A 15,070-nucleotide genomic window follows, 5' to 3' on the forward strand; every position below is an offset into this window, starting at 1 on the left:
GATACAGGGTCTCAGCTATGTCATGCAGGCTGGAGTGCAGTGGGCTGATCACAGCTCACGATGGCCTCAACTGCCTGGGCTCAAGCAATCCTCCTGCCTCAGCTTCCCGAGTAGCTGGGACTACAGGCGCGCCACACACCTGGCTAATTTTTTGATTTTTATCAAGAGGGTCTCGCTATGTTGTCCAAAGTGGTCTCAAACTCCTGGGCTCAAGTAGTCTGCCCCCCTCGGCCTCCCAAAGTGCTGGGATTACAGGCATGAGCCACCAAGCTTGGTCTGATTATCTGTCGAAATTAAATGTCTCTATCAAGAGGAAATCTTTGAATTGGCCTAATAGGCTCTTTTTCCTTTGCAGCAAGATTTGTGATAAAGTTTATAAGTGGTCATCACTAAAGTGTTTGAAAAAATTTTTAAAACATGTTTTAAACCTTCAAAAAACTGGGTAATGTTCACCTCCATTACTCGTATAAAAGATGAGGGTTCGATGGATGACAGGACATAGAACCACAGGAATAGAATGTAATTCATTCATTCCTTTGACAAATATTTGAGTGTCTACCTTATGCCAGACTGGCAAGTCCTTGAGGGTCTACCACGTGCCAGGCAGTGTTCTTGAAGCTGGGGATACAAAAATGAACAAACGAGATTCGGAGAATAAAACTACAGTTCCCACAGTATCTTGCTCTTTGGCTTTTTTCCAGGGGGCGCTACTTTCCACGACTCTCTTCCCATGATTCTCGTTGGGCAGAAAAGCCCCGCCCGCTTATCTGCCATTTAAACCAGCGCCCTTTGGGAATGGACTACAACTCCCACAATGCATTCGAGGGGCACCGTATTAGGACACCACCTCTTTCCCGGCTGTGCTGTACCTACAGTACCCAGAACTACAGTACCCACAACGCTCCGCTTCGCCTCCTGGGTGTTATTGCCCCTTTCCCGGTGCAGGACGCGGTAGTGGCCACCGAGAGTGTCAGGCCTGGGGTTTTCTGTGTCCTTCCCTGGGTCAGGGACGAGCCAGTGACTTGACTCTTGGGCGCTAAGCTTGGGAGGGAGCGCAGGAGGCCGCTGTCCTTCTTTTCCGGCTCACGTCACCCTTCTCTCCCTCTCTTGCTCCACCTGCAGCCACTTGGACGGCTCCGGGACTGATTGCCTGGGGCAGGGGTGGCAGTCGAGGCCGCCGGGGCCGAGGTGAGGCTGCAGCTCTCCGGGCGGCGGTAGCGCTGGGAGGAGGAGGAGAGAAGATGGCGTCGGAGCTAGAGCCAGAGGTGCAGGCCATCGACCGGAGTTTGCTGGAATGTTCGGCCGAGGAGATTGCGGGGGTGAGTGCCGGGACCCGGGCGGGTGCGTCTGCCCCTCGCAGGCCGCGCCCGCGGGGAGGAACCGACTCCTGGACGTCCTGGAGCAGCCCGGCCCAGACTTGGGGAAACAGCTGCGCCGGCCCTCGCCTTGTGGGGTAATAGCCCGGGGAGGCCACCGATCCTGCCCTTCTCTTTCCATTTTCAACAGCTGCCAGAGCTGCGCTGTGCACTACGTTTACTTTCCCTTTCTGCCCAGGAGAACCCACGGCTCTTCCATCATACCTCCTTTCCCCCAGCCTCCTATTAAGTCTCGCAACACATGGGCCTTTGCCCTTTATATCAGCTCTTGGAAGAGGAAAAGAGACGCTTCTTATGTTTTTGGTATAATTGCCCTACTTTGTCTAGTTAATTGCTTTTCCTGAGACAAGCGGAGCCGTGTGCTCCTCCGACTAAACATGCCACCCTAACCGAGCCCCTACTTTGTTTTTGGGACTGCCCCAGGCACCAAGAAGGCAAACGACACTACCCTTCGTTATCCCTTTCAGTGCTATCTTTTTTTTTGCACCGGTTTGATTAGTTGACAACGTTGATGCATGTGTGGAAAGTTTACTGAGTATGAGAAAGTAGTCGTGGAGGCTGGGAAATTTTAAAAATATTTTTTCTAGGAGTTAGGGGTAATTGGATGGAGAACAAATGTTATATAACGTAGATAGAGCAGCTTTCAACAAATATTGTATGAGCTAAACGTGAGAATTGGTCACAGTGTGGTAGGAGCAGTTATGCTCCAAACGTAAAACCATTCAAACGCACTATTGCATTAAAACTGTAATATGAATATGCTAGTGTAAATAGCAGAGTTGTAGAGTAATAAACTCGACGGCATCTTTCCCCAATAAGGACAGGGAACGTTCCATTAGAAGAGATTGCCGAAAATGATTATGAATGGACCAAGACAGCTTGGGCCCCACCTCTAAGACCTCCAATTAAAGAGGCTGCTAGGAAGGGAGTGACCCGTGAATAAAAGTCAGCAATCTGAATGCTACGAACAAAATTTGGGATTGGGGGCACTGTGGAGCTGTTGGTCAGTGAGTAGTTATTTTGCGTGAATTGGTGAGGACATTAAGTCCGGGTAGAAAGAAATGTCAGGAGTAGAGGTGAAAACTTTAAAGAAATACGTTGTTAAATGCTGAATCTTTGCTTGTTTGGGTGTGTTTTGTTGTTGTTTGTTTTTGTTTTTGAGACGGAGTTTCGCTTTCGATGCCCAGGCTGGAGTGCAATAGCGCGATCTCAGCTCACCGCAACCTCCGTCTCCCGGGTTCAAGCGATTCTCCTGCCTCAGCCTCTCGAATAGCTGGGATTACAGGCATGCACCACCACGCCCGGCTAATTTTGTATTTTTAGTAGAGTTGGGGTTTCTCCATGTTGGTCAGGGTGGTCTCAAACTCCCGACCTCAGGTGATCCACCTGCTTGGGCCTCCCAAAGTGCTGGGATTACAGGCGTGAGCCACTGCGCCCTGCCTTGGTGTGTTTTTTTAAACCTACTTACTTGTTTAGCCTAGGTCTGTTTTCATTTACTTTCTACTTAATGTTGCACAACTCAAGGAATTTCTGCCTTTCGTTTATCGGAGATTTGAAAAAAGAAAATGAAAGTAGTGTTACAAGTAAACTGTTAAATAATAATGACAGCTGTTTGCTCTCCATGCCTCTTCTAATTGATATCTGTTGCTTACCTCAAAGTACTGTTGTGGTTTTTTTCTCTCACTGAATTTTTTGTCTTGGCCCAGTGATACAGGGTACAAATTCCGTTATCCCATTCTAAAAGTGCAAACTATCAAGTGATTAGAGGTTCTCCAATTTGTAGAGGCTCCTGAGGAAACTGGTTATAAAAGTAGTGCTGGAGGCCAGTGCTCCTAGTTCTTGTTCACTGAAATTCTCAAGCGGATGCAGTAGGGAAAAATCAAGGAAAATGCAACAAAAAATTACCAGTTTGGACTTCATTTGAGTTTGTGAAGATCATAATCTGAGCTACATTTTACCCTGTTTACTTTTTTTTTTATTTGTTTTTTTGAGACAGAGTCTTGCTCTGTCGCCAGGCTGAAGTGCAATGGCACGATCTTGGCTCACTGCAACCTCCGCCTCCGGGGTTCAAGTGATTCTCCTGCCTCAGCCTCCCGAATTACAGCTGGGATTACAGGCGTGCGCCACCACGCCTGACTAATGTTTGTATTTTTAGTAGACACAGGGTTTCACCACGTTGGCCAGGATGGTCTCGAACTCCTGACCTCAGGTGATCCATCTGCCTCGGCCTCCCAAAGTGCTGGGATTACAGGCGTGAGCCACCGCACACGGCCTACGCTGTTTACTTTTAAATGCCTTTCTGAACAATAAGTTTTTTTTTAAAGTTTAGTCTAAAGGTCAACAGAATTCTCTCAAATAGAGAAGATACAAACTCTTTTTTTTTTTTTTCTTTTTTTGGTAAGAGATCGGGTCTTGCACTGTTGCCCAGACTAGAGTACAGTGACATAATCATAGCTCACTGCAGCCTTGACCTCCTAGGCTCAAGAGATCCTCCTACCTCGAAAACCAATATTAAAATATAAAATTCCTTCAACTATATAACCTTAATCTTGCCTTACTTTGTGAGGACTTTACTGTCTGTATTAAATTAAAACACCTAACATTTAAAACTGTTTTTTCAGCTTAGGCTTCAGCTTTTTATCACACATTTAAATTAATAAAGTTTTCTCTTAGGTTGAAAGCACATTTTAGGGAAGAGAAACATGTAGAGAAAACAGTGATTGCAGGCTTTAGACCTCTGTCATTGGTAATTTGTTAGGATCACTTCCATTTAAAAATCACCTAATGAGCACTAGTGTCATCCTTTTCACATTTCATTTACACACCACTTTTCTTATTCCTGTTATAAGGAGGAAGAACTTTTTGTGATCCCATCCATTCCAGCTAGTATGCCTCACAAAGAAAAGTATCTAAGCTGACTCTTGAATATTTGTAAGTTTAGGATATTACAGTGGCCCTCTCTTCTCATTGTTCTCTTTTCTTGTTAGAATTGACTCCATAAATATGACTTTCCCAACATTTCTTGGCTCTGTTTACTTTCCATACTACATATGGTTATAGTATGTTCCAATGAGTGATTACAGTTTTAAAAGTAAACATGCCGGGCGTGGTGGCTCATGCCTGTAATCCCAGCACTTTGGGAGGCCGAGGCGGGCAGATCACAAGGTCAAGAGATAGAGACCATCCTGGCCAACATGGTGAAACCCTGTCTCTACTAAAAATACAAAAATTACTCAGGCATGGTGGTGCACCCCTGTAATCCCAGCTATTCGGGAGGCTGAGGCAGGAGAGTTGCTTGAACCCAGGAGGCTGAGGTTGCAGGGAGCTGAGATCGCGCCACTGCACTCCAGCCTGGGCGACAGAGCAGGACCCCATCTTTTTCCCTGAGTATAAAAGAAATACAGGTTGGGAGCACTGGCTCATGCCAGTAATCCCAGCTATTTGGGAGGCTAAGGTGGGAGGACTGCTTAAGTCTAAGAGTTTGAGACCAGCCTGGGCAACGTAGCTATACCCTGTCTCTACTAAAAAAAATAAAATAAAATAAAATAAATAAGCTGGGTGTGGTGGGATGAACTTGCAGTCCTAGCTACTCAGAAGGCTAAGCAGGGAGGATCGCTTGAGCCCAGGTGTTAGAAGTTACAGTGAGCAATGATCATGCCACTGTACTCCATCTTGGGTGATAGAGTGAGACCCTGTCTTCAAAAAAAATTTTTTTCTTAATAAATAATGAATTTATTAAGTTTTATGTAGAGTTTTAGGTCTGTATTGGTTATCTTTTTGCTGTACATTTTTTAAACCGTTTTATTGAGATGTAACTCACATACTATACAGTTCAATTCAGTGGTTTTTAGTATATTCAGATTTGTGCAATCATCACTATGATCAATTTTAGGACATTTTTATCACCCAAAAAAGAAATCCTGTACCTATTGGCAGTCACTTCCCATTCGCACCTAAACTCCTGAGGTCTAATCAACTACTAATTTTTGTCTCCGTAGATTTGCCTATGCTGGATATTTCGTATAAATGGAATTCAACATATTGTCATTTGTGGCTGACTTCTTTCTCTTAGGATAATGTTTTAAATATTTATCCATGTTGGGCCGGGCGTGGTGGCTCACACCTGTAATTCCAGCACTTTGGGAGGCCAAGGCAGGTAGATCACAAGGTCAGGAGATCGAGACCATCCTGGCTAACATGGTGAAACTCTGTCTCTACTAAAAAATACAAAAAATTAGCCGGCCATGGTGGCAGGTGCCTGTGGTCCCAGCTACTTGGGAGGCTGAGGTAGGAGAATGGCGTGAACCCAGGAGGCGGAGCTTGCAGTGAGTCAAGATCGCGCCACTGCACTCCAGCCTGGGCGACAGAGCGAGACTCCGTCTCAAAAAAAAATAAAAAATAAAAATAAAATATTTACCCATGTTGTACCATGTACAGGTTGAGTATCGTTACGCTTGCCACCAGAAGTGTTCTGGATTTTGGACTTTTTTGGATTTTAAAATATTTGCAGTTATACCAGTTGAGCATCCTTAATCCAAAATCCAAATGTTCTAATGAGCACTTCTTTGAGCATCGTGCGGGCACGCAAAGTTTCAGATTTTGGATCATTTTGGATTTCACATTTTCAAATTAGGGATGCTCAACCTGTGTCAGTAATTCATTCCTTTTTATTGCCAAATGACATTCCTTTGTATAGATAAACCATATATTATTTATCTGTTCATCAGTTGGTGAATATTTGGGTTGTTTCTACTTTTTGGGTATTGTGAATCATGTTGCTGTGAACATTTTTTACAAATTTTTGTGGGGACATATGCTTTTGTTTCTCTTGGGTATATACATACCTAGAAGTGAAATTGGTGGGTCATATGTTAACTATTTTGAAGAACTGCCAGATTTTTCCAAAGCAGTTGCATTGTTTTACATTCCCACCAGTAGTGCGTGAGAGTTCCGATTTCTCCACATCCTTGCCAACACTTGTTTTTGCCTGTGTTTTGATTACAGCCATACTTTTGGGTGTTATGCCTTCTCATTGTGGTTTTGATTTGCATTTCCCTCATGAGTCATGTTGGAACATCTTTTTATGAGCTTATTGGCCATTTTTATATCTTCTTTGCCCATTTTCAATTAGTCTTTTGACCTATTAAATTTCTATATTATTTTTATTTGTAAATACTCTCCTTAATTTGTAGAGCTCTTAATATAATTTGTTTAAATTTTTTCTCAATATATTCCCCAAAACTCCCACTTGAACACTATTGTTTTTATGGTTATGAGCACCAGTTGTTTTATGATTAACTTACATGTTGCTTATCCTTGTTTGAAAGCAAAACCAAAAGTAGTTAAAGGATACAATTTTAATTGGGTATAGAATAATAGAGACTGTAATAAAAGGCTAACTAACCTGTAGGGATTCTTTCATTTTTCATTTCATTTTTATTTTATTGTACTTGCTTTCTATCCCAAGGCTTAAATTTAGTATTCAATAGAGGAAAAGCTCCTGGAAACATTGTCATAACATGTTTACTTTAGAGGAATGAGTTGACAGTTTCTTTACTTCCCTTAAGAGGGACTTCTAATAAGATAGTGAATGCTTATTACTCTCTTGTGCCACATGGGTGTGACAGCTACAAGTGTCTGAAATAAAGACAAATTAAAATGCCAACCAAACTGGAAATCTCAATTTTTCATGTTGAAGAAACAGTTGCAGTTAGCGTATGTTAGTGAGAACTAATATGAAAAGCTATAGATTTTATTCTTTGGGGAAATGTGTGAGCTACTTCTGAAAGACAGTCGTAAATTTTTCTTGCTTTTTATATTAAGTATGTATGTTTAATCAGCTTAAAGTGCCTGTAATAGAGCCCAAATCTTTTAGGTGATGGTGAATTTTTCATACAATGGTAGTAAAGTTTTTGGTTTTGAGACGGAGTCTCACTCTGTCCTCCAGGCTGGAGTATAGTGGCACGATCTAGGCTCACTGCAACATCCGCCTCCTGAGTTCAGGCGATTCTTTTGCCTCAGCCTCCTGAATAGCTGGGATTACAGGCGTGCACCACCACTCCTGGCTAATTTTTGTATTTTTAGTAGAGATGGGGTTTCCCCGTGTTGGCCATGGTGGTCTCGAACTTCTGGCCTCAAGTGATCTGCCCACCTTGGCCTCCCAAAGTGCTGGGATTACAGGCGTGAGCCACTGTGCCCAGGAGTAGTAAAGATTTAAAAAATGGGGAGCATATGCATGCCTTTCTTGGACCAGACTTTTAAGTCTTGTTATTTATAATAATATGTAATAAAGAGTGAAATACTTGCTTGTTTTACTAATAATATTTTTATGTAAAGTGGCTAGTTTTTTTTTGTTGTTTGTTTTTTGAGACAGGATCTCACTCTGTCACCCAGGCTGAAGTGCAGTGGTGTGATCATGCTTCACTGAAGCCTCAACCTCCGGGGCTCAGGTGATCCTCCCACCTCAGCCTCCTAAGTAGCTGGGACTACGGGCGTGCACCACCATGCCCAGCTAATTTTCTTTTATTTTTAGTGGAGACGAGGTTTTGCCATATTGCCCAAGCTAGTCTCGAACCTCTGAACTCAAATGAGCCACCCGCCTTGGCCTCCTAAGTGCTGGGATTACAGGCATGAGCCACTGGGCCTGGCCGATTTTTTTTTTTTTCTTAACCAGAAGCTGATACTAACGTCTGAATTTTTGTTGAAGAAATCTATGAACAAATTTGCTCTCTTGTTACAGTCACTAGACTACATAATTTTTTTTAGAAAGCATCCCTTCTAGCCTGTAGTCCCAGCTACTCGGGAGGCTGAGGCAGGAGAATGGCGTGAACCTGGGAGGCAGAGCTTTCAGTGAGCCGAGATCGCACCACTGCACTCCAGCCTGGGCGACAGAGCAGGACTCCGTCTCAAAAAAAAAAAAAAGAAAGCATCCCTTCTAAAGAAACCTTTCATTCTTGTATTAAAATTCTGCAACAGTGAAGTTTTACAGGAATGGGAACATAAAATATAAGGAAAAAACTGGTTTTTAAATAAAATCTTTCAATATGTTTTTAAAAAAAGTCTGAAGCACTTAACTTTCTAGGATCATGGAGGTGAATTATTTTGGTCTTACTGCTTAATTTTTCTTTCATAAAGAGTAAATTGAATCCCAGCACCTTTGGGAGGCCGAGGTGGGCGGATCACCTGATGTCAGGAGTTTGAGACAAGCCTGGTCAACATAGTGAAACCTTGTCTCTACTAAAAATAGAAAAATTAGCCGAGTGTGGTGGTGCACACCTGTAACCCCAGCTACTCAGGAGGCTGAGGCAGGAGAATCACTTGAACCTGGGAGGCAGAGGTTGCAGTGAGCCGAGATCGTACTACTGTACTCCAGCCTGGGTGAAAGCACGAGATTCAAAGAAAAAAGAAAAAAGCACTTAGGATCATTTGACTACCTTCATTCTTGTTTTGGTTTGCTGACAGTGGGTGAAAAATGAGACATTTACCTTTGAATGAGGCCAAGAAAGAGGTCTTTTAGCTCAAAGAATAAGATTCTAGTATGCTTGTTGAGGACTCTGCTTTTTCTTTTTTCAAAACTTGTCCTCTTTATAATTACTGAGCTTAAAGGATGTGTATGTATATATAAAATTTTGATTGAGTCACTCTGAAGGGAGAGAATACTTAAAGCCTGTAGGATTGTCTCCTAAGAAATGCTGCTGCTGCTGCTCTTTTATTTTTATTTATTTATTTTTTTTCCCTAACCACTTGGCCACCAGGGAAGAAATGCTGTTGTTTTGAAAGTAATTTAGTCTTTTTCCTACTTGCATAATGTAAACACAACAATGTTAGTAATATTTGGAAAATAGTTTAGTTTCACTTTAAGTGTGAAAACTCTTGCACTGTTTTTGGTTATAAGCTTCTATCCAGTCCCTTAACTTATGAGCACAATTTTTACATTTTTAGTAAAAGTTCCCTGAAAACAGAAATTGACTAGAAAGTTAATATACATCACCTCATGCATATTTAAAATCTCTCTGTATCTTGTTTTTAGGAGTGGTCTGAAGAATGTACAAGTAATAGCTAAAATGAAGACCTTATGTTGACTTCTTATGATGTTAGATATCACTTGAACATACTCTTTTTTTTTTTTTTAAATAAAAATGTAACTGGAATTTAGGTGGTAATCCATAGGTAAACATTGGAGGTTTTTTTTTAATTTCAGCTTTTACTTTAGATTTAAGGAATACATGTGCAGGTTTGTTACATGAGTATATTGCACCCGGGTAGTGAGCATAGTACCCAATAGGTAGTTTTTCAACCCACTTCCCCCTTCTTCTTTCCCTCCATCTGTGGGTTTTGTTCACGGTTCAGTTAACTGCATTCTAGCAGAAGTGAGTCTTTTTTTTTTTGTCCTTTGAGACAGACTCTTGCTCTGTTGCCCAGGCTGGATCTTGGCTCACTACAACCTCTGCCTCCTGGGTTTAAGCGATTTCTCCTGCCTCCGCCTCTCGAGTAACTGGGATTACAGGCATGCGCCACCACACCCAGCTAATTTTTATATTTTTAGTAGAGAAGAGACTTCACCATGTTGGCCAGGCTGGTCTTGAACTCCTGACCTCAGGTGATCCGCTTGGCCTGGCCTCCCAAAGTGCTGGGAAGCTTTTCAGATTTTTCAGTGTGGATACCCAGGTTGAGCTAAAATAGGGAAATGGAGAAAATAACAGATTTTGGTGGAGCATGCAGGGGAGATCATGCATTCAGTTATTGAGTTGGTGCCTATGAGATCTAAGTAGAATCATGCTTTAAAATTTGTTTTTAGTGGGGAGAGCAAATGGAAAAGGCCTTATAGAGAGAGGCTGATCAGAGAAAGAAGGCATAATTGGTACAACAGTCTCTTGTGGACTGACTTATTCTTAAGAGACTGGTATATAAACTTGTTTATCAATCATTAAGAAATGTATATTGGCTGTTCATGTTCGCCGTACATATTGGCTGTTCATATTCACCGTACACTCTTCCTGTGGACAAACTGACATGAGAATTCATATCACAATGAGAATAACATTTGAGCAAAGCATTAGGAAGGACGTCAGGTGAGCTCAATGGTTCATGTCTTATATAGTGATTTCTTGTAATTATTTTCTGGTACTGCCTAGAGAAGGTTGCTTCAAGAGTCATTTTGCAGGGAAGGAGGGAGGCTTGTTTCATTTTAATTTTACTTAAAAGTAGGATTTAAACATACTTGGCATTTTAATAGATTAAATTTCTAACGTACAGTGGTGAGTGTTGTAAACAAAATATTTTAATATGCTTTTGTCATTATTTTTGTACCTAAAAGAAAGTAGGGTGAATTTGTTCAAATTAGTTTGTTGGTGTTTAAAACCATTTCTTCTTTTTTCTTCTTTTAAAGAAATGGCTGCAAGCAACTGACCTCACTAGAGAAGTGTACCAGCATTTAGCCCACTATGTACCCAAAATCTACTGCAGGGGTCCCAACCCTTTTCCACAGAAAGAAGACATGCTGGCACAGCATGTTTTGTTGGGACCAATGGAATGGTACCTTTGTGGTGAAGATCCTGCATTTGGATTTCCAAAACTTGAGCAAGCAAACAAACCTTCTCATCTTTGTGGTCGTGTTTTTAAAGTAGGAGAGCCTACATATTCTTGCAGGTAAAATATTTTAATTTTCTTTCTAGGAGGCTCTTGTTTTATTTGACCTCTTTTTTTCCCTGGAACTTTAAAGTTTTTGTTTAAAAATTATGAGATACCATATCTGCTTAAAAATCTGTATTACAAATACGTGCTATTTAATAAATAAAGCAAACATTTTTGTAATTATCTTGATCAAAAAAATATTGTCACCAGCATTCTCGAAGCCCACTGTGTGCTTTCTTCCTTCCCCCATAATTAACTGACATCTTGACTCTTGCAATCACTTTCTTGCTTTTCTTGATATTTTTTAGTTACAGTAATTCTGATGTTCAAATTGCCATAGATTTGGCTAGTGAGAGCCCCGTCACACCAGCTTGTCTTTTTCACATGCCTTCATTAGTTTCTGGGTGCTTCTTTCCTTTCTGGCACAACAAGATGCCCCCAGCTGACTTTGTACTTGCTCTGACCCATATATAGAATCAGCTATTTCTTTAAAGATTTTTCTTTCATTTGGGAATGGTAGTTAGAAACCAAGATCTGGGTACTGTATGCATTTACTGTTGTTAGGAAGACTTTTCTTTTTTAAATTTCTTGGTGAAAATTGAGTATACAAGGGTAGAAGATGGAGAATAAAGTGCCTTGTCCCCTTTTTGACTGTCCAATTTTCCAGAATTAATCATTGTTAACATTTTCCCATATATCATTTCAGAAATTTTCCTTTTTTTTTTTTTTTTTTTTTTGAGATGGTCTTGCCCTGTCACCCAGGCTGGAGTGCAGTGGCGCGATCTCAGCTCACTGCAACCTCTATCTGCCAGGTTCAAGCGATCCTCCTGCCTCAGCCTCCCGACTAGCTGGGATTACAGGCATAGCCCACCACCATGCCCAGTTAATTTTTGTATTTTTAATAGAGATGGGGTTTCAGCATGTTGGCCAGGCTGGTCTCAAACTCCTGACCTCAGATGATCCACCTGCCTTGGCCTCCCAAAGTGCTGGATTACAGGCATGAGCCACTGTACCCAGCCTCTTTCAGAAATTTTCTTTGTGTATATAGGCCAAGATATATGGCAACTTTAAACCTACATACATAAATACAGATGGGAGTATGTTACATATACTGAGCTAAATTTTCTTTTCTGTATTTAGCCATAGCTTAACATCTTTCCGTATCAGCTTATGTAGCTAGATAATATTCTTTTGTGTAGATGTGTTGTTGATGGAGACATTATTTAACTTTTTCCTTTAAACTTTTTCCTGTAAAACTTAAATTTAATAAGCTAATTTTGGTGAAAGCCTCTGGGTATCTATGGTAGCTTGCTTTATTAGCGCATTTAGAATATCAATAGAGAACAGTATATATATATTGAAAAACTATTAGACCTAGTTTTTTGTTTGCTATTACAGAAACCACTTTGAATATTCTGTTGATGTTTGGAGCAGTAGACCTAGTTGAACCTCATAATTTACAGATAGGAAATTGAGACCCCATTGTTCAGTAATGTTCTTTGTATTAATAGGATCTAGTTCCAAATTATTCATTTGTATATCTTGTCTTTTAATCTTCAATCTGGATTGTTTCCTCAGTTTTTCTGTGACTTTCATGATCTTGACACTTTTGAAGATTACAGACCAGTTATTTTGTCAATGTCCCCTCAATTTGGGTTTGTCTGGTTTTCATAATTAGATTCAAGTTGCATCTGTGACAGGAGTGCCACAGAAATCATGTGTTTTAACCCTGTCAGGTGGTATATATGATTTTCATTAGTTCTACAACTGGTGATATTGATCACTTGATTAAAGGGATGTGTGCAAGACTTCTCCACTGTAATGTTACTCTTTTCCCCTATGTGATCAATAAGTGTGTTGTTGGGAAGTACTTTGAGACTATTAAGTATCCTCTTCATTATCAAACTTTCAATTTATTTATTTATATCAGTATTTGTGGGATCTCATTATTATGCTCAAATTGTCCTAGATTTGGTCAATAGGAGCCCCTTCAAGCTATCTTTGTTCTTTTTCGTATCTCTATCATCCTTTGAGCTCTTTTTCTTTTCCTTTCCTTTTCCCTTCTGTTTTTTCTTTTCTTCCTGGTACAACAAGATGTCCCAGGCAATCTTGAGCTTTCTCCTGCCCCAACCCTGAAATCAACCATTTTGCCAAGGATCCTTGTTCTTTTTAGTGGAAATTGGTGTTTACAAATAAGATGGTATTGTGCATGTTGCTGTTGGTGTTATAACTCTCAGGCTGTCTCAGTGGAGCTTTATTTTATACCTATCTGTATAAATGTATTGAAATAGATATTGAAAACCATGCATCTGTAGTGATCTCTCCCATTCCCATCTAAGGTTCTTTCTAGTTTTCTTCCTTTGCATATTTTTAATTTCCTTCTCTGACAAGAGAAAACCTGATTCTCATTTTCCTCAGAATATTTGCTTATTTAATTATTCCCCTGTATGCAACCATTCTGCTGCTGCTGCTGCCCAACTCTCTGCATAATTGCCCTCCTTTACCCCATTTGGATTTTGTGTTCAGTACTGGGCCACAGTGGCCTTTCCTTCTTTTTTTTTTTTTTTTTTTTTTTGAGATGGAGTCTCACCCCGTAGCCCAGGCTGGATTGTAGTGGCATGATATCGGCTCACTGCAAACTCTGCCTCCCGGATTCAAGTGATTCTCCTGCCTCTGCCTCCCGAGTAGATGGGAGTAGATGGAACTACAGGCGCACACTGGCTAATCTGTGTATTTTTAATAGGGATGGGTTTCACCACATTGGCCAGGCTTGTCTTGAATTCCTGACCTCAAGTGATCCACCTGCCTCAGCCTCTCAAAGTGCTGGGATTAAAGGCCTTGAGCCACCATGCCCGGCTTCCCTCCTGTTTTGTTAGGGCAGATCCAGAGTAAGCCTTGTTGTAGGATGTATAGTTTTTCTTATTTGTGGGGGTCCCACAAATAACAGACACTCTGATCACATAAGTAATGCCAGGGATTTAGAGGTTACCTCCCAGGAAACCAGATCAAAGACCAGCCAGGTTCTTTATTACATTGTTGAGAGGGTAAGTGAGATCCTTTGTGTGTAGTACTTTACGCAATACTTGGCACACAGTAAACTCATAGTAAATGGCCATGCTGGGTGCTGGGGATGAATATCTCATTTTAAAAGTAGGTGTTTCCATGAAACCCAGTGCCCTGGTAAAATGACACGGAGTCTGTTATTTGGAAAGATGAAATATGGTTATTGGAATTCTGGGGAGGTTTCTGAACTAGACCCTTCAGGATAAAGATGACTGATATCCATAATGCGGAAGGTTTCTTTAATGAGAAAGAATGATATTAAAGGATCTTTTATATATAGTACTTAGGAAAAGGATTTGTGAAGGGCATAGATTAGTTTTGCCATGGGGGGTTATTTGTTCATAGTTTCTAAAATTGTGTTGGTCACAAATTATTTTTCTGAAGTCTCCATGATGTCAGAAAAAAGCCATCTGGGTGGTGTTCGTAGGCAGTAAGCTACTTTTTATGTACTCTATTAGGAAAAGAGTGGTCAAACTTAGCCCTTGTTATTCGTTATTAAATAGAAATGGTTTTAGAGTGTAAAAAATCTTAGTGGGCAAAAATCTTAGTGTGGATTTTGATAATTGTGTATTTTGACATTTTTTATAACCATTAAGAAAAATAAAACATGAGTAGAATATGAAATCATACTTTCATGAGTTAAGTTTTTAGCTTAATACTTCTTTTAAGATATGGAGAAGTAAGGTTTCATCCCCCTGTTTTTTTAGTATAGTTAAATTGAGAACATTCTTTTTTAACATTTAAAAACGTATTACATGAATGTTATAGATAACCAGAAATCGGCATTGGGGGCGGGGGTGGCTTATGCTGCCATCAGGAGTATTTTTGTTTCTAGATAGTATTTTGTGATGCTTTATTAACTATTAAATAATTTTGTGTAGCTTTTTTTTTTTTACTTTAATACTGGTTTGTATTGGTATATAATAATTGTACATATTTATGGGATATATGTAATTTTGATACATGTACATAAGGTGTAATGATCAAATCAAGGTAAC

General features: G+C 40.5%; 1 protein-coding gene across 7 annotated transcripts in view; it reads left to right on the top strand.

Moving 5' to 3' along the window:
• Positions 1 to 832: 832 nt before the first annotated feature.
• UBR2 (ubiquitin protein ligase E3 component n-recognin 2) overlaps positions 833 to 15,070 on the top strand; it is a 129,044-nt gene continuing 114,806 nt past the window's right edge. For 5 of the 7 annotated variants that reach the window (XR_010126837.1, XR_010126838.1, XR_010126839.1 and 2 more), the window contains exons 1-2: positions 850 to 1,319; positions 10,765 to 11,024. Coding sequence is in view for 4 of the 7 variants with exons in the window: in XM_054493389.2 (XP_054349364.2) it covers positions 1,242 to 1,319; positions 10,765 to 11,024 (338 nt within the window). In the remaining 3 variants the exon portion in view is untranslated. Of the gene's footprint in view, positions 1,320 to 10,764; positions 11,025 to 15,070 lie in introns of all 7 variants that reach the window. The other 2 variants (XM_054493387.2, XM_054493386.2) reach the window with 1 other exon arrangement.

The sequence above is a fragment of the Pongo pygmaeus genome, chromosome 5 (assembly GCF_028885625.2).
Source record: "Pongo pygmaeus isolate AG05252 chromosome 5, NHGRI_mPonPyg2-v2.0_pri, whole genome shotgun sequence".
Classification (NCBI taxonomy): domain Eukaryota; kingdom Metazoa; phylum Chordata; class Mammalia; order Primates; family Hominidae; genus Pongo; species Pongo pygmaeus.